An 18,980-nucleotide genomic window follows, 5' to 3' on the forward strand; every position below is an offset into this window, starting at 1 on the left:
TCTATATCTCTATCTCTATATCTCTATCTCTATATATCTCTATCTCTATATCTCTCTATCTCTATATCTCTCTATCTCTATATATCTCTATCTCTATCTCTATATATCTCTATCTCTATCTCTATCTCTATATATCTCTATCTCTATCTCTATCTCTATATATCTCTATCTCTATCTCTATATATCTCTATCTCTATCTCTATATATCTCTATCTCTATCTCTATATATCTCTATCTCTATCTCTATATATCTCTATCTCTATCTCTATCTCTATATATCTCTATCTCTATCTCTATATATCTCTATCTCTATCTCTATATATCTCTATCTCTATCTCTATCTCTATATATCTCTATCTCTATCTCTATATATCTCTATCTCTATCTCTATATAGCTCTATCTCTATCTCTATATAGCTCTATCTCTATCTCTATATATCTCTATCTCTATCTATATATATCTCTATCTCTATCTATATATATCTATCCGCTACTTTCCGCAGTTTTGTTGAGCATGCCCGCTTCTGGTACCAATCCACAACACTACAGACACGGACCTCGGTCTTCAGTGCAATTTTTTATTTATGAATCTCGCGTGCTAGTCGCCATAACGTTTCGGCTCCACCTGAACCTTGTTCACATGACAACGTGTAATACAAAGAACCACCCTTATGTAGACGTAACTCACTCTGCACGTGATGCTGGTAAATGTGCATAGACATGGTAGAAAGATTGCGGATAGCACATCAATCACTTGAGCAATGCTCTTATAATAGGTGGGTGTTAAGAATTAACACGCAAGCATAAAATATGGCAATTCTTGAGCAGTCCGTAAAATAGTTAAATCTAAATCACTGATATGAAAATACATTATTATCTTGTGTATTCACTGCTATCAACTATAATAAAAGTATTATACTGTATGTTGAATATGCCTTTCGTGTTGATACTTCAAAACAATGTATTTGATCTCACCAATAAAAAAGCTGTTAATAACGGGTTTAATCCCACCATGTTGCAGCTGTTTAATCAGCATTTGTATCAATCTCCTGATTCCTGCAGCTATGTCAGCCTAAAAGGGTGTAATAAAGTGCCTAGTGATATGTGCAAATATCAAAAAAAATATTTTTTTGTGTAATATATATATATATATATATATATATATATATATATATATATATATATATTTTATTATTACTTTTTCATAAGACTCTTTTTTACAGTTTAATAATGTTAGCCAACAGTGCGTTTTTACGCGTAATGCTTTCCTATGGGAGAAATAACATTCACTGCATACATATACTTGCAGTGTGCTTCCGTGAGACCCCTTTCGGCCATGAGGTGGTAGAGAGACAAGGACCAAAGTTCCACCAGCAGCTCGGTCTTTTCTCTTCCAGGGGATCCTCCTCAATAGTCATAAGCACATGAATATTTGCGCCCATGCGCGAGACCCCGGAAACATATAAAACCATATATGTGGAAACCATATATTTAGCTATATATATAATTATATATATATATATAACACTCCCTGGTGTCTAGTGGGGTTTTTTATGTGGCAGAAAGGCCACATAAAAAAACGATCTGCCCCCATTGGGGGCAGAATATACTTATAAAATAAATTGGGCCCCTGGAAGTGACCCTTGCCCAAGGGGTCGCTTCCAATTTGGAAAAAAAACACAATTCCCTGGCTCTAGTGGGGGGCAGATAAGTTTAGAATTAAATTTCCCCCTTAGAAAGCGACCCCTTGGGCAAGGGTTGCTTCCTTTGCATCAAAAAACACATCCCTGGTGTCTAGTGGGGCATTCCTGGTGCACGATCGCAACGCTGTGCGCGATCGTGCACCAGGAATGCCCTGCATTGAGACATCAGGGGGAGAGGAAACACTGTGTTTGAGGCATATGAGCTGCAGGTTACACACTGTGCATAGATCGCCATCTGTTGTTGGGCCCGGATGTTGCAGTTGTTTTTCTCTTTGGAAGTCACGAGGTATGTGACTCCTCCTTTGGATCGTATTGCGCATGGGCTTCGGCTCCATCCTCAGATTGTTTTTTTCCGCCATCGGGCTCTGATGTGTTTTTCGCGCTCCGGTTCTGAACCGTTCCAGTTAGTTATTCTCATCGGCGCGCAATCCTTCCCTTCCGCGGTATTGATCGCGATCTCCCCACTTGACGCGACTCATCAAGAAACTTCAATTCCAGGCGTCGACGCAGGCCTTCGGGCCTACCTCAGCTCCGATGCTGGCTCATGGAAAGGACTACATTTAAGAAGTGTCCTTGATGTGGGTCCAAATTTCCCCACACCGATCTCCATGAGGTGTGCAACCCCTGCCTCTCTCCAGAACACGAGGCTCAAGAGTGTCCGGCGTGCAAATCGTTCCGGTCCAAAAAGACTATTCGAGACCGAAGAGCCAGGAGAACCATGGCACACGCGTCGACTGCAATCCCCAACGACATCTTCAGAGAAGGCGTCGATGTTCCCGAAGAACAGCACACCGACGAGGGCCTCGTCTGCGCCTCCGAAGCAGACGACTCAGATGTCGAGGACATCACTCCGGCACAGAGGGAGCGTGAGTACTACTATCGATCCCCACCCCCCACCCTCGACGGCATTGAAAAAGGCTTCGGTCACGCCTTCGCCCTGGGACTTAGGTACAACCAAAGACACTGCTTCCCATACCTTGCTTTCGGGCCAGGTTAAGAAGCCCATCAAGCCTTCTGGCAGCTCGGGCTCGAGCCAGCCTGTCGTCGGTGCCGAAAAACACTCCGCACCGAAAAAGAAAATGGCTTCCTCCGCGCCGACTTCCACACCGAAAAACTCGGCGCCGAAGACGCCCACTAGCTCCTCGGTATCAACGCCATCTTCGGAACAGAGCAGGAAAGCCAAACCCATCGGCTCCCACACCTCGAAGCCGAAAGCCATCTCGGAACAGAGGAAACAACCGGACATGTCTAAACCACACAGTTCAAAACAACGAGCTTATGATTCCAAGACTAAAAAAAACACCGGCTACGACCCCCTTCGGCGCCGACGGATGACCGCTCATAGAGGAACTGTTTTGTCCCGATCCACTCCAAAAAACTCTTACTAAAGACCCTAAAACTGGACATTTGATGATCAGCATCAAAAAGAGGCCGCTGGACAAGCCTTCCCTGGCTCCACCTCCAAAGAAAAGGGACTGTGGTACCTCCCCGTTGAGAATACCCTCACCCCCTCCTCCTCCACCTCCTCCATCTCCCCCGCCTCCCCCACCTCATCATTCCCCCACACCCTATCCATATGAGGATGATGACGATGTCTATGAAGACATAGGGGAGGGGCCCCATGACCAACCCACTGGAGACCCCACTCCTACAGGCTCCCCAGACCCATGGGACGACTACAACATCACAGACGTCCCTAACGTCCCGCAGGATGACATTTACCCTTAAAGACCGCCCCCCCCGAAGACACAATGGGGTTTAACCAGCTGCTACATAGGGCTGCACACTACCACGGAGTTGATCTCCATACAGACCCCGTGGAGGAGGACTTTCTCCTAGGCACTTTTGATACCACCCACAGGGCCACTTCCATTCTGCCCATGCTTAAAGGTGTTATCAAACACGCACCAGAGGTCTTTAAAGACCCGGTCAGAGCCAGGGTCATCAACCCCCTTATCGAAAAGAAATATAAGGCCGCCCCTACAGACCCTACCTACATCAGAGGGCCCGCACCACTAGACTCCCTCGTAGTCTCCACTGCAAGGAAACGTGCAAACTCCCAAGCATCAGGCGAGGCACCACCACCTGATGGAGTCCAAACTCCTAGATGCCGCTGGCAAGGGAACAGCTTCTCAGGCGGCCAACATATGGCGCATTGCGAACACACAAGCGCTTTTAGCACGATACGACAGGGCGCATTATGATGAGCTAGAAGCAATCATGCAGCACCTCCCTGACAAGTACAAGAATAGAGCCAACAAGCTAATCCCGGAGGGAAAAACCCTCACCAACACCTCCATACGCTGTGCCCTCGATGTTGCCGACACCACCTCTAGGGCAATTAACACCAGCGTAGGCATGCCTGGCTGCACATTTCCGGTTTTAAACCAGAGGTACAGGCTTCCATCCTTAACCACCCCTTTGACCAAGAACATCTCTTTGGCCCAAACGTAGACGTAGCCCTTGAGAAGATGAAGAAAGACACCAATACAGCAAAATCCATGGGAGCCTTAGTCACACCCTCCTAGACACTCCTTTCGCCGTTCTTCCTTTCGAAGCACATCTAGAGGCTACTCCTCTGACAGCGATTCTATGTCATATAAAGCCCCTACACAATCCACCTTCACTAGGGGATACCAGAGAGGTGGAGAGAGGTGGCTACAGGGGTAACAACAATAAAGGCAGAGGCAAAACGAATACCTCCCGCTCTGCCTCCACTCCTACCCAATGACTTCCCTTCACTCCCCCCAGACCATCCCACTCCAGTCGGGGGCAGACTACAAAATTTCCTTCATTTCTGGGCTACTATCACCTCCGACAAATGGGTGACACAAATAATTTGGTCAGGCTATTGCCTCTAACTAAAATCAATCCCCCCAAACATTCCACCAAAACACCGCCCAATGTCACAGGAACATTCGTCACTTCTCAAGCAGGAGGTAATCTCCCTCCTACAAAAGAGTGCGATAGAGCCAGTTCCTACCCAACAACAAAATATGGGAGTTTACTCCCTATATTTCCTCATACCAAAAAGGGACGACACTCTAAGGCCCATCCTGGACCTCAGACCCCGAAATCACTATATACATTCAGACTATTTCCACATGGTCACACTTCAGCAGGTACTTCCCCTACTCTCCCAAAACGACTTCCTTACCACCCTAGACCTCAAGGAAGCCTATTTCCACATTCCCGTTCACACAGCTCACAGAAAATATCTCAGATTTGTAGTGGATGGTCAACACTATCAATTCAAAGTGCTCCCATTCGGAGTCACCACAGCACCGTGAGTGTTTACTAAGTGCCTAGCGGTCGTGGCAGCACATCTGCGAAGACAACACATACACGTCTTCCCATACCTGGACGAATGGCTAATAAAAGCCAGCTCATACCACCAGTGTGTACAACACACTCACGCAACTATAAACCAACTGGGCTTAACAGTAAACCACATGAAGTCCCATCTGCAACCGTCCCACATAAAGCAATACCTAGGTGCCACGATAGACACCTCAAGAGCGCTAGCCTACCCCAGTCCTGCCAGGATAGCAAACATTCAGGCCCTACGTGCCAAATTTCAGCCAGAACACTCTTACAGCTTGCGTGTTCATGCAACTCATAGGAATGATGGCCTCTTGCATATTCATAGTACCTCATGCAAGACTCCAGATGCGTCCTCTCCAAGAATGCTTAGCGCGCCAATGGAACCAGGCCCAGGGTCAACTGACAGATCTGGTGTTAGTAGACGGTCGTGCCCATCACTCTCTGCAGTGGTGGACCACCAAAAACCTTTCCAAAGGGCGACCGTTCCTGGACCCTGTTCCTCAGATAGTACTGACAGCGGACTCATCGCTCTCCGGCTGGGGAGCTCACCTACTACATCACACCATGCAGGGCAGGTGGACACCTCAGCAAAAGTTGCTCCACATCAACTCTCTTGAGCTACTAGCCATATTCTTATCCCTAAAGGCTTTTCAAACGCATCTCTCCGGCAAGGCCGTCTTAGTCCGCACCGACATGACAGCCATGTACTATATACAAAAACATTGCGGCACACACTCTCTGTAGCTCTCAACTAGCACAGAGCATATGGAGATGGGCCGTAGCCCAAAAAATCTTCCTCCTAGCCCAACATGTCCCAGTAGTCCGGAACACTATAGTAGATCTGCTCAGCAGACAAACACAACAAATCCACGAGTGGGAACTCCATCCACAAGTTATTCACCCGTACTTTCAAATGTGGGGGCATCCACAGATAGACCTCTTTGCCACCCACGAAAATGCCCAAGCTTCGCCGCCAGATATCCACACCCATTGTCCAGAGGTAATACGATATGGATGAACTGGTCAGGCAGATTTGCGTACGCTTTTACGCCTCTCCCACTCATTCTCTTAGTGGTGCGCAAACTGCAACAACACTCCCTCACTCCCATCCTAGGAGCTCCAACGTGGGCCAGACAACCGTGGTACACCACACTGCTGGAACTATCTGTAGTACCGCACCAAAAGTTGCACCTCTCTCCAAGCCTCTTAACCCAGAACCATGGAGAGATCGGACACCCGGACCCAGCTCAGCTCAACCTTGCGATCTGGCTCCTGAAATCCTAGAATTAGGCTATCTGAATCATCCTCCTGACTGTATGAATGTCATTAGAGAAGCTAGGCGACCTACCACTAGAACTTGCTGCGCAGCCAAGTGGAGACGTTTTGTGGTCTACTGCCACAACAATAACTTCGATCCCCTAGATATGTCCATTCAACACATCATAGGCTATTTACTACACCTCCAAAGATGCAACCTAGCCTACATGTTTGTTAGACTGCACCTTGCAGCCATAGAAGCTTACCTGCAAAACATGCAACATCTATCACTCTTTCGAGTACCTGCGATAAAAGCCTTCATGGAACGCCTCAAAAGAATAATTCCCCCCAGAGTGCCACCCTCACCTGTGTGGAACCTCAATATCATTCTCACTAGACTAATGGGGCCACCCTTTGAACCTCTACACAAATGTGAACTTCAATTCCTAACATGGAAAACTGCCTTTCTTGTAGCCATCACTTCTCTCAGAAGGGTCAGTGAAAAACAAGCACTCGCCATTCAAGAACCTTTTCTGCAAATGCACCATAACAAGGTTGTTCTCTGTACTAATCCAAAATTCCTCCCTAAATTAATTTCTCCTTCACCTAAACCAATCTGTGGAACTACCTGTATTCTTCTCGCAACCACAAACCGTTGCAGAAAGAGCTCTCCACACATTAGATGTCAAACGAGCCTTACTCTACTACATCGAGAAAACACAACCCTTTCGTAAGACCAAACAACGGTTTGTTTCCTTCTCACCACCTCATAAAGGCAACCCCATCTCCAAATCTAGGATAGCTAGGTGGATTGTCAAATGCATTCAGATTTGCTACCACAAAGCAAAACGACCGCTATCTGTTCCCCCTAAAGCCCACTCTACACGTAAGATAGGAGCTTCCATGGCATTCTTAGGGAACATCCCCTTAGATGATATCTGCAAAGCAGCTACATGGTCAACACCGCACACTTTCACTAAACACTATTGTGTAGATGTGCAGGCTAAGCAACAAGCTAGTGTGGGCCAGGCTGTACTCAAAACATTGTTTCAAACCACTACAACAGATACTGGTGGTCGCCGCTAGGGATGGGTACTGCTATACAACCTATGCACAGTGTGTAATCTGCAGCTCATATGCCTCGAACGGCAAATGCTACTTACCAGTATGCATCTGTTCTTGGCATGTAGAGCTGCAGAACTACACACGCCCACCAGGCTACCTTTATCTGTTCCAGTATATCTTATTTAGATACAACATACATGGGCATCTTCACTGTTTATTACTACGCTCCATTTTCCCTGCTGGCGAAAAACAATCTCAGGATGGAGCCGAAGCCCATGCGCAATACGATCCAAAGGAGGAGTCGCATACCTCGTGACTTCCAAAGACTTTCCAAGAGAAAAACTGCAACATCCGGGCCCAACACCAGATGGCGATCTATGCACAGTGTGTAGATCTGCAGCTCTACATGCCAAGAACAGATGCATACTGGTAAGTAGCATTTGCCTTCCTCTCCACCGATGCCTCAATGTGCCCCCGGCCCACCGGAGCAGCAGAAACTTACCCTCCTCCTGGACGCGCTGGAAACAAATGGTTTCTAGCGTGTCCAGCGCTTCCTGATGACGTTGGCGCGCGCTGTGCGCGCTGACCTCATGGGAGTGCGTGGCGGGCGCCAGTGCTTCCCCCATGGGCTGTGCTCATGACGGAGCGGTTCGGTCATGAGTACAGCCCAACCGATGCTCATGACGGAAGCATCGAGGGGTTAAACAAACAAGGTGGAACACACTCTTGACCTCCTGTCTCTGGAATCTCAAGCGATCTGGCACTGGCTGCTGGCCAGGAAACTCCATCACGGCGGTACATCTGCCAGGAGAACAGAACGTGCGAGCAGACGCTCTCAGTTGACACTTCGAAGAACAAGAAGACTGGTTGCTCAACGACTAGGTGGTGGTGGACATTTTTCATCGATGGGGTCGTCCATCCATCGACCTCTTCGCAGACGATGTAAACAAAAAATGCCATGCCTTCGCGTCCAGATTCTACCGACTAGGAACGAGAGGGAATGCTCTTTTGATAGACTGGTCCGGGACGTTTGCATACGTCTTTCCACCCCTTCCTCTTATCCCGAAGGTGGTGACCAAGCTCATCCGATCCAGGATGAAGATGATCCTGATAGCACCGGACTGACCTCGCCAATGGTGGTATACGGACCTATTACAGCTCTCTATCTGTCTGCACAGGAGACTCCCGTGCAGGCCGGACCTTCTGACCTAAATGGGAGGAAAGATTCTGCACCCCAGCCTTCCCTCGCTGAGCTTGGCAGCATGGCTCCTGAGGTCCTGCAGTACGGACATTTGAACCTTCCTCAGGACTGCATGGATATTTTGAGGGAGTCAGAGACCATCCACAAGAACCTATTACTCTTTTAAATGGAAAATATTTTACTTGTGGTGTATGCGTAATATTTGGAGTCCGACTACTGGGCAAGAAGAGGTAATCTGGCCGTATCAGTTATACTTAGCTAAATCTGGTTTGAAATACACTTCCATAAAAGTTCATTTGGCGGCCATTACAGCCTATAGAAAAACACCTAACCAACCTTCTTTCTTTCAACTTCAGGTGGTCAAGGACTTCCTTCAGGGGTTGAAGAAGGTTTATCCCCCTGTCCGACCTCCTCCTTCTCCTCCTTGGGAGTTTAATCTAGTTTTATCAAAATTGATGGGTCCCCCTTTCAAACCCATTCATAAGGCCACGTTACAACACCTTACATGGAAAGTAGCCTTTCTGGTAGCTATTACATCAGCACACAGAGTGAGTGAAATCCAAGCACTCTGCTCTAAAGAACCGTATACGATTTTCCTATCACAATAGGGTGGTTTTGAGAACTCACCCTACTTTCCTACCCAAAGTGGTATCTGACTTCCATGTCAACCAGATAATTTCTCTCCCTTCTTTTTTCCCCAATCCTGCTACACCAGCAGAAAGGTATCTTCACTCATTAGACCTCAAGAGGGATCTCAAATTCTATTTGGAGGGAACAAAATCCATTAGAAAGTCTGATCAATTGTTTGTAAACTACGGCTCTGTTAGGACAGGCTTTCCAGCCTCCAAACGATCCATTTCAAGGTGGATAGTGTCTTGTATTAAATTGGCCTACCAATTAGCGAACAAGCCTGTTAGCCTCTCCTAAAGATCACTCTACTAGTGGAAAGGCTGCTACAATAGCTTTCTTACACAATGTACCGATGGCCGAGATTTGCAAGGCTGCAACTTGGAAGTTGGTTCATACGTTTACCAGGCATTACTGTCTGGATTCTGACTCCAGAGCGGATACCTAAGTAGGCCAAGCCTCCTTGAGGAATCTGTTCCAATGCTAGCTTAATTGGAGTCTTTGAAATTTTTCTTTAACAATGTATGTTTCATTTGCTCTTGTCACTTGCCCGCAGGATGAGGGGATGGGCTTGCTATTCTATTCATTGTGCTTATGACTATTGATGAGGATCCCCTGGAAGAGAAGGATAAGTTACTTACCTGTAATCCTAGTTCTCTTCCCGGGGTATCCTCATCAAAGTCATAAGCAACCCACCCGCCTCCCCGGCAAGTGATCAAGATACATGTCATCTTTGTGCCATGGCCTTCGGATCTCCGCAAAGAACTGACCTAACTGTCACCCCTGTTTATAATGGGAAGCTGGGGGGCATGACTGCCTTAAAGGCACAGTACTAGTTTATTCTGTGTTTTGTGGGTTAGCGTTTCAGCTTTGTACACTGATGTTTTTAGAATGCAGCCTATGTGCTGGCAATGTTTTTCATTCCTCTTTGCAGGATTATAGTTTCTGCTGTACATTAAAGCAGTTTTCAAATGTATTTTCTTTCTCCCTGCTTTATTGGAATTGTATTTATGTGCAAGGGATATTCTTGCAACAATGCTCAGCATTTCTACTATATGGAAGGCTGCATTGTGTATTTATTATACATAGAGGTATAGAGATAGAGAGAGAGATATGGATATGGATATGGAGCTACATATATGGTTTCCACATATATGTTTTTATATGTTTCCGGGGTCCTGCGCATGGGCGGCAATATTCATGTGCTTATGACTTTGATGAGGATACCCCTGGAAGAGAACTAGGATTACAGGAAAGTAACTTATCCATCTGCCCCAGTGAGTCTGGGTTCAGAGGTGCTGGACGGGTTGGTAGCCTTGGGAGCTGCGCAACAAAGGGAGGAGGGTGGTGCGGGGGGGCACCTGAAAATAGGCTGCAAGGAGGACTTTGGGACAAGTCCAGGAGCTCCCAACGGGGGGCTCTGGTCGTGAGGATCCTGCGAAAATTGGGGAACAGTCTGTTTTCTTAGGCCTGGTCCGGGCGGCTCAGGTGCAGGGGAGTTTGTAGTTGGCATCATGGTGCTCACTGTCATCAGTCATGGCCATCAAGGGTGACAAACAGGACAGCTGGGCCACTCTGTTCTGGCCTCTGTGGTGCTGATGTTCCTCGTCTGTGATGTCATAAGAGTCAGAAATAGACTATATAAGCTCTTATCGCGGCAAGAATCCAGTACCCTGGGTTTGGTGCTGGAGGGCTCGTGGAGGTCCTGGCGTCTTCAGACTTAGCAGGAAGAAGTATCAGACCTTCTTGAATGCGCTGACCTTCTCCTGGGCGGCTACTGCTTAGTACACAGCAGCTTCTTGAAACTGGACGTCTTGGTCGGTGGCTGCAGGGAAGTAGCTCCTCTACCCCAATGGAGATGCCGGCTGTTTAGCAAAGTGCTGGAAACCCTCAGGGGCTTGTGGAGGATGCACAGGTGCAGTTCAAGTCGGGTCTTTGCAGTTGTCGATTTTCTGTGTGGCAGGCACGGTTTGGCGCCAGATGTCCACAGCAGTCTTTAGCTTTTGCGGGGAACATCTCTGCAGTGTCCTCTTCTTATTTACAGTCGGTAGAATCCAAAGTTCTGGATTCAGAGCGCACCCTAAATACTATGTTTAGGGAAGTGGAGAGTAGTAGCCAATAGGCTACCTACCCTTGGGGGCACTATGCCCCCTAAATGAACACTTCCTGTGGGAAGTGGGCCTAACCCTGTCCCAGTTTCCTAAATTCTGCCATCGCAAAGATGGCAGAGTTTTCCTAGGTTGGGGCACATCAGGCAGCTCACCTTAGGGGTGGGACTGACCTGGGTGTGCTCCATGCCTACTTTGCATGCTAATTTCGCACCTACCCTAGTGCTAAATGGGCCTCCGGGGATGGCATCTCCCAGGTCTGGGGGGTGCTGGGGTCGCATATCAAAGGCGGAAATGGCTATGAATCCTCCGACCTTGGTATGCTAATTGTTAGCTATTCTGTTTGGAGGAGGTGTAAACACTTCCTGCCAGAGCAGGCATTGTTCCTGACCTCGGAGACCGGGCCTCTCACCTCCCAGGAGGTCAGAAGCGAGTCTGGGGGCAGGCTGGACGGTACCAGCCAGCCAGCCAACACACTAGTGGACTAGTAGGTATTCAGGGGGTATCTCTAAGATGCCCTCGGGGTGCATGTATTAATAAATCAATCAGTGTGGGTTTATTAATAAGAGATGTTTGATACTAAGCATCTTTGGTTTCAGTGAAGCCATCATGTAGCTGGGGAACTCGTGATCACCAGTACATATACTTAACATGGCTTACTTGCAGTGTCTATAAATCAACTTGGAGATCACTGGGGCATATCTGTTCTTGCAGTTATGTCCACACATGTAATATAAAGCACCCTTACGGCTTTAAGGGGTGCTGCATGGGTGACTTACATATATTGTATGCAGTGTCCACAGGCATGGCATACAGGAGGTGTGCCATGTTCTGTTATCACACCACATCACACAGGCTGAAATGGGAGTTTGCATGAGTGTGGAGAAGGGCCCCTTGAGGGTGGCACAATACATGCTGCTGCCCTTAGGGGCTCTCTTTAGTACGCAGTGGGTACCAGGGCTACCATCTACTAGGGACTTGTGGGCACAATTGTCCAGTTTTAGGGAAAGAGATCTGGCACTGGGGACCTTGACAGCAGGAACCCAGTGCACTTCTGTCAAAATTACATCCAATACCAAGCAAAAAGTGTGTGGGGGGGGGGGGGGGGGGGGGGGGGTGTTGCCATGTCAAAAACCGGTACTTTCTTATACCTGTAACTCTATGCAAAATTCTAGTGTCCTGATACTATTCTATTCCCAATAATATTCCTACCTTATTTCTTCCTTATGTCCTTAGTACCCAAAGGCTGATGGTCCTTTTTATTAACCTCTCTCCTCACTCTAACAGTTTAACTCTTGGATCATCCTTTAGTGTCTCTTGCTTTCCCATCTACATTTCAGTGTCGCAGTCTCTACCCTCATCTACCCCCCTCTTCTGAATTGTTCCCTACTTATACAAACTGACCTACCTGCCTGCTCATCCACACTACAACAGTAACTCACCATACCACGCCACTTCCCCCTGCTTTTCTGCCCTCAGCCTCTTCTCTTTAGCCATGCCTTCTACTTCTCTTAACCAAATCCCATCCTGCACTACTTTACACCCCCCACTATGTCCTTTCTCCTGTCTCATTTCTGTCTCTAAAAGACACACAGTTGATGGACGGAATGCAGAACAAATCAAAACATTCACCCCCAGTCAAGAGATCTAAGTTAAATCCATGCCACCCCAGTTTAGACCTGGCTATATGCAAATCAGTCTTAACCCTGTGCCTCATGGGAACAGTCCAGCCCGAACTGCCAAGCCAGGTCCTCCCTGGACCGGAAACAAGCATCTTAGGACTGGTTTCGGGGTTTCACCCCTCTTTAGCCAGGATAGCTTAATTCCAGTGGCACAGTGAGCCCAGGACTCGCGTCTGAGCATACCTGGCACACTTAGGGCGAGAAAGCAAAAGACACACAGTTGATGGACGGAATGTTTTGCATTCTGTCCAATAGTTCTTTTTGCATTCGTCACCCCGAGTGGGACGGGTATGCTCAGACGCGAGTCCCGTGCTCTCCATGCCACTGGAATCAAGCTATCCTGGCTGAAGCGGGGTGAAACTCCGAAACCTGTCCTAGGATGCTTGTTTCCAGTCCAGGGAGGACCTGGCCTGGCAGTTCGGGCTGGACTGTTCCCATTGATCCATCTCTGTACACGCTCTTTTTCTTAACACCTCCTCACAACACTCCCTCCTTCCCATCCTTCAACTAGCCTGCCCCCCCCAACTTCTACCTCTTGCCCATGTCTTCCCAGCAGAGCCTTTCTCCCATGTCTCACCCTGTTTGATCTCTCCTCAGTTCCCAAGGGCTTCTTCTCCATCCACTGGTGCAGGCAGGTGCTCGTCTAGTCCAATCTTCCTGTCACCACTTCAGTAATCTCTCTTCTGCAGCCTAAAGAACAAAAAATCCAATAACAACCTACTGAGCATCTTCAACCCAATCATAGAATCTTGCCTGAACCCTCTTTTCACAGGTGAAACATGGCTAAAAATCACTGGTCTGGACTCCCTATGTGACCACCCCTCTTGGTTATAAAACCCTCATGAGAAAATGTGCCACCAGGACACTTTGTGGCGAAGTAGCACTCCTGTTCAAGACCTCCTTATTGACCACCAGCTTCCTTGAGTGCTCTGCCAGGGGATACAAATCCCATATTAGTCAGATGCTCACCTTATCCCAGAGTTTGTTCCTTGGTTCACCTGATTTACAGCACCTTCTTATAAAACTTAAACTTTACAGAAGCCTTTTCCAATCTAAAAGCGATCATCGCTTTCAGCAGCCTGTGGATCTTGTGTGACCTCAACCGTCTGAGATTCTGTTGTCATAATAAAACACATGATCTACCACTTCCAGTTCATCATAATAGATACAAGTATTACATGCACAAACTGAATCTAGATTCACCACTCTGTTGAATACACCCAGTTGGCAATCTTTGCACCAACATCACAGGAAACTCCATCCTTACCCAGTTACCACCATGCAGTTCCCTTTCACCTCCAGCATCATCCTGTTCGGTTAAGGTATTAAATACTGGTTATCAAAGTTTGTTTGTAGATTTATATAGCCCGGCTTATCACCTGTGACGGTATCCTGGCGCTGTCCATGGGCATGTGGGACATTAATTGATTTGCCCAGAATCACAGGATGGTGCGCCAATGCCGAGACTCTAACTGGGATCCCCGGCTCCCGAGTCGGCAGCTCTAGCCACTGCACTACCTATTCCCCCAAGAACTATGCAAGGCATTGCAAAATCCTCTGCCAGGAGGAGCTCATCTTCAATTGCTACTTTTTCATTCCTTGTGAAGCAACACCACAAGATCTATGCATCAGTCCAACATGTAGCTGCCTGCAAACTGCTAATTTACTCGAATAGCATTCGGTACCTTGAAAGCAATTCAATGTAGACTACCTCTCCAAAGAAATGAAGATGACATACTGTTCATAGCATGTGTGACTGTAGATACACCTGTTATGCATACTCCTGCAATCTAGTGTTGGGCTCGGGCGTTGGAAGTTGTTCTTCAAAGAAGTTTTTTGAGTCATGAGGTTCTCAGTGGTAACTCCTCTGTTTGTACATGCACAAAGTCTCCAACTCCATTTGATTGTTTTCTTCACCATCATGATAGCATGTGATCCAGTGTGCTCCCGGTCTTGGGATTCTCGTTGCGGCCTCAAATGTGCTGTCCTCCAACCCATTGCTAGAAAACTGTTCCACGAGCTTTTGAACGTGTGGCACCAGTTCCATACTTGAGCCCATCGACAACAAGTGACTGGGCCTCTTTGCAACCCATATGCTCCGACCACCCTTCAGATAATGAAGATGCTCCCCAAGTGATGGAAAGGAACACTTCAAGAGATGGCACTGTTCTCAATATCCCTAGGCCTACCCCCACCTGTAACTTGTCCCTCTTGCCAGGACATGAGCGGCGCTGGCACCGAAACGGACGGTCTGCTCACCACAGGATGAACTAGTCATCTTCAGAAACACCAAACATTTTCAGCAAGCCTGATTCGATTCCCCCTCCGAGTGCTGAAAAGATGTTGGGTGAGTCTCAAGAGCTCCTGGCCCACCAGCCCAGCCCGAATACATCTACTCAGGCATTAACAATGGCCAATGGTCGGCTAAATAGCATTATTAAACATGTATGCGCATGACATTGTGTGGTTGGTTTCTGCATTTGGTTCTTAACTTCTCATGAGTGAAATGGAAATAAACTGACCACATGAATTTAGGTTAATATATATATATTTTTTTTAAAATCTATTTTTTATTGATTTTACACAACCATCTACTTGGGCAACATGACGTGGTACAATATCATAGTTACACATAGTAGAATGACATACAGTCTCAAACAGTATAGAAGAATACACAGCGACAGTGCCAATGCATTATGTGAATCCTCGCTAGACATTGTTAAATAATCTATCCTCTGTAATTGAATCTCCGATTGCAAACCAGTGCTTATGCTGCAAGCTCTTATTCCCTCATCTGGAGTCTAATAACAACATGCCATGAGTACTTAAATCAATCAGTGCTTAATACATTGCCAACAACCTAACTAAAAAACAAAAAACAAAAAAAGTTACCCACCCTTCCCTCCCCTTCCCGCATGTCCGGCAAGAAGTGTTTATAGTTGCAGTTACTCATGTCCACAGTTGGACACGTGTGCATTCCGGTCCTGCAATCAGGCTACAACAACGGTGCACCCTAGTAGGATAATGTATCTATCGCGGCATATTCCTCCATCATTGCATTCCAGCTCAGCGAGATAGGTGTTTTCCTTAGCCCCCTATACTCCTCTCTGTGTTGTTCAGCCCCCTCAGCCCTTCCCCATTTCACCATTTCTGCATGCCATCCCTGTAGGGACGGGGCTATAGCAGCTTTCCATCGTGCGGTTATGGCTCTTTTAGCCAGAAGTAGCGCAAGGTTAGCAAAACGGGTGGCGGGGTTACCCTTTTTTCCCCTGAGGTCCCAATCCCAGTATGCAATATTCCAAGGTGACTGTACGGCACACCGGGGTTACATCAGCTAGTAGTTTGCATACTGTCGCCCAGTAGTATCTTAGTCGGGGGCAATCCCACACCATGTGTATCAGTCCCGCGTTGGGTGCGTGACAGCGCGGGCAGGTCGGGTGCGTGACAGTGCGGGCAGGTCTCACTCGCTCCCGGATACATAGTGTGCAACCTGCGCGGTGTTAAATAGGCTCTGTGTAACACCATCAATTGGATAAATTTAAATCTAGGATTGCGAGACACTATCCTACTATGATATCCCATTCCTTATCTGTAAACTCCCGACCTACATCTGCTTCCCACTTGTCGCGTACTAGTCTCAAGGAGATCGCCGTTTCAGTGCGAATACCGTTGGCGAGCCATTTGAATTTAGGTTAATATATATATACTGAAAAGGATCCTCTAAATTACCGACAACCAAATGTTTTCTAAAGATTTTTGAATTTTTTTATAACTTGAATCCTGAGGTTTTACAAAAAGATCTCTATGCCTAATAATTCAAGACATGTTTTAAATAAACACTCTGATTTGATTGTTTCCTATAACGAATCCAGTCTTTTTAGGTCGTGCCTCGCGCATGCGGTGCTCTATGGGAGGCCTCTTGTGATCACTCCAAACGTCTGTGTGGGCGTGACTGCCCACACATTTGATTGGCCTTTGCAAGTGGCTTTCAATAATGAAAGCGCGCAAATGGTCAAAGGCGGGTGCATGTCCCACCTCTTCTTCAAATGTACACACCTACTGCGTTTAGGTCTCGGGAGCGATCAGTGGCGCGCAGGTTGCAGCTGCATTCCTCGTCCTGTCGTTGATCAGGTTACTAAATAAACACAGCGTGGGCGCTTTCACTTTCGCAGCTGCGCTTTTATTTTTCTTCGCTGCTCATGTTTTGGAATGTGGTGTTTTTCTGCTTTTGGAGTGAAACTCGATTGACGCTCAGCTTACAGAAGGTAGCGTGTTATGAGTCTATAAACAAACTTTGTTGGATGCCGTCCGCCTTTTAACTACACGCCCGCTTTCATTTTCACCACTGCGTGTTTTATTATATTAATTTGGAGGCTGCGCCCCTTTTAACTACAAGCACGCTTGTTGCAGCTCTTTCTAGCTCTCTTCCCCCCTTACCAAGGCGAATATTGTCAGGAGCAGATCTTTGTTTGAGATCAGTATATTAACATTATGTATATATTACGAGGTGGTAATGGATCATCTCTTTCAACTAGCTTTCCTCGGCATGCTCGTTCCCGAAAACGGTGGTGATGAAATGTGTCTTCAGGCTGCTGCATCTGGTACTGTGCCAAAAATGAATAAACTTGATTGGTGTTTTCCATCACTGAATACAAGCCAAAGTCCCCACATTCTTGCATTTCTAGTGTGTTGAATTGCATCAAAGCATACGTGTTATTTCTCTAGTTTTTTCCTAGAGGTGTGGGCTTCATGTTTTGAATTGAATCGCACAGTTTAATGTTTTGACAGATGAATTAAAATTTAGGTCTGCTGGATTCACCGTAGATTACGTAAATGCTCTCACCCACGTTTCAATTAGGTGAGGTGTTAACATTCCTGTGCCCAAATCAATGGAGTAGTGTATGTCCCCACGAACGATGCATAGTGTCATCGATGTCAAACATGTAGTAGTCTAGGAGCTATGTCCTGTCTCAAGAATATTTATTAATTTAATGTACTTTAAAACGATTTTTTTCTTCATCATGTGCAAATTGTGGGCAACCTTCTTGTGTGTGTCATATTGAGATGTCGCTGTCCTGTTTCTGTCCTCCTACAAAGGCGTGCCTGTGCGGTTAGTGTGCGCCCACGTAAGAACTGGAGGTAAAGCAAAATGAATGAAGGCGTCAAGTTTTGGCTATTTATAATCTTGTAGATTGTCGACTTGCTGTTCGTACACTAGCAATGCCCCTGGTTCAACAGCATGTTCATGAATACGCATCGCTCCAACTTCTATCCTTGGTTTTCGTGGTGTCTGGTAGGGAGGCATATCGTTTCTCGCAAACGCAGGCTTTTTTGGGAAGGTGAGTTCTTTGTCATTTAACAGATTGCATTTTTTGTATCTTTTTTTAGGTCTGTCGTTAGCCAGGGCCTTTTAATTTTACCTATTTTATTTGTATAAAATACCTACTTATAGTACCTATTTGTGTGCTGCATTGCTAACCACCTATATGGTCCCAAAGGCGAGACCTATTGGCTATGCCAATGCTTGTTTGTAGCTTGTAGCAGGTTGAGAATTCTCTGCACCACTCTCCAGGACCCCACTTGTAACTATTTTGAAAGTACATTTGATTATGCATTGTGATGCAATTCAGAAATGTGGGTTAAACTATTGTTTACTGTAAAATAGGCTGTAATTAGCACACAGAATGATATACATATGTAATTTTGCAACATATGTAATAGAAAAAAAAACGATGAAAGGGGCACTTTAAGGGGAGATTCTAAGTTTGCTCTCACCTTGTACTATTCATTTCACAATTTGAATATATATTTTGTCTTAGCGGTTTGAACACTCAGCCAAACTGAGGCGAAAAATCACTACATACGTCTCTTTTCCTCTGGAATTGGACATGACACCGTTTATGGCCTCCAGGTAAGACCTTAGTGGAAATAAAAAGCACTGCCACTGTTTTGGATATATATATATATATATCTCTTTTTGGGAATCAGATAACCACATTTTTTTCAAGGAAGT

The 18,980-nt window shown here is 46.5% G+C and overlaps 1 protein-coding gene across 5 annotated transcripts in view; it reads left to right on the forward strand.

Annotated features, from left to right (window-relative positions):
• The window catches only part of USP22 (ubiquitin specific peptidase 22), a 570,028-nt gene that overhangs the window by 521,910 nt on the left and 29,138 nt on the right, over window positions 1–18,980 (forward strand). For all 5 annotated transcript variants that reach the window (XM_085628912.1, XM_085628913.1, XM_085628914.1 and 2 more), the window contains one exon: window positions 18,787–18,878. In XM_085628912.1, the coding sequence (XP_085485038.1) occupies window positions 18,787–18,878 (92 nt within the window). The remainder of the gene's footprint in view (window positions 1–18,786; window positions 18,879–18,980) is intronic.

The sequence above is a fragment of the Triturus cristatus genome, chromosome 10, assembly GCF_964204655.1.
Source record: "Triturus cristatus chromosome 10, aTriCri1.1, whole genome shotgun sequence".
Lineage (NCBI taxonomy): Eukaryota > Metazoa > Chordata > Amphibia > Caudata > Salamandridae > Triturus > Triturus cristatus.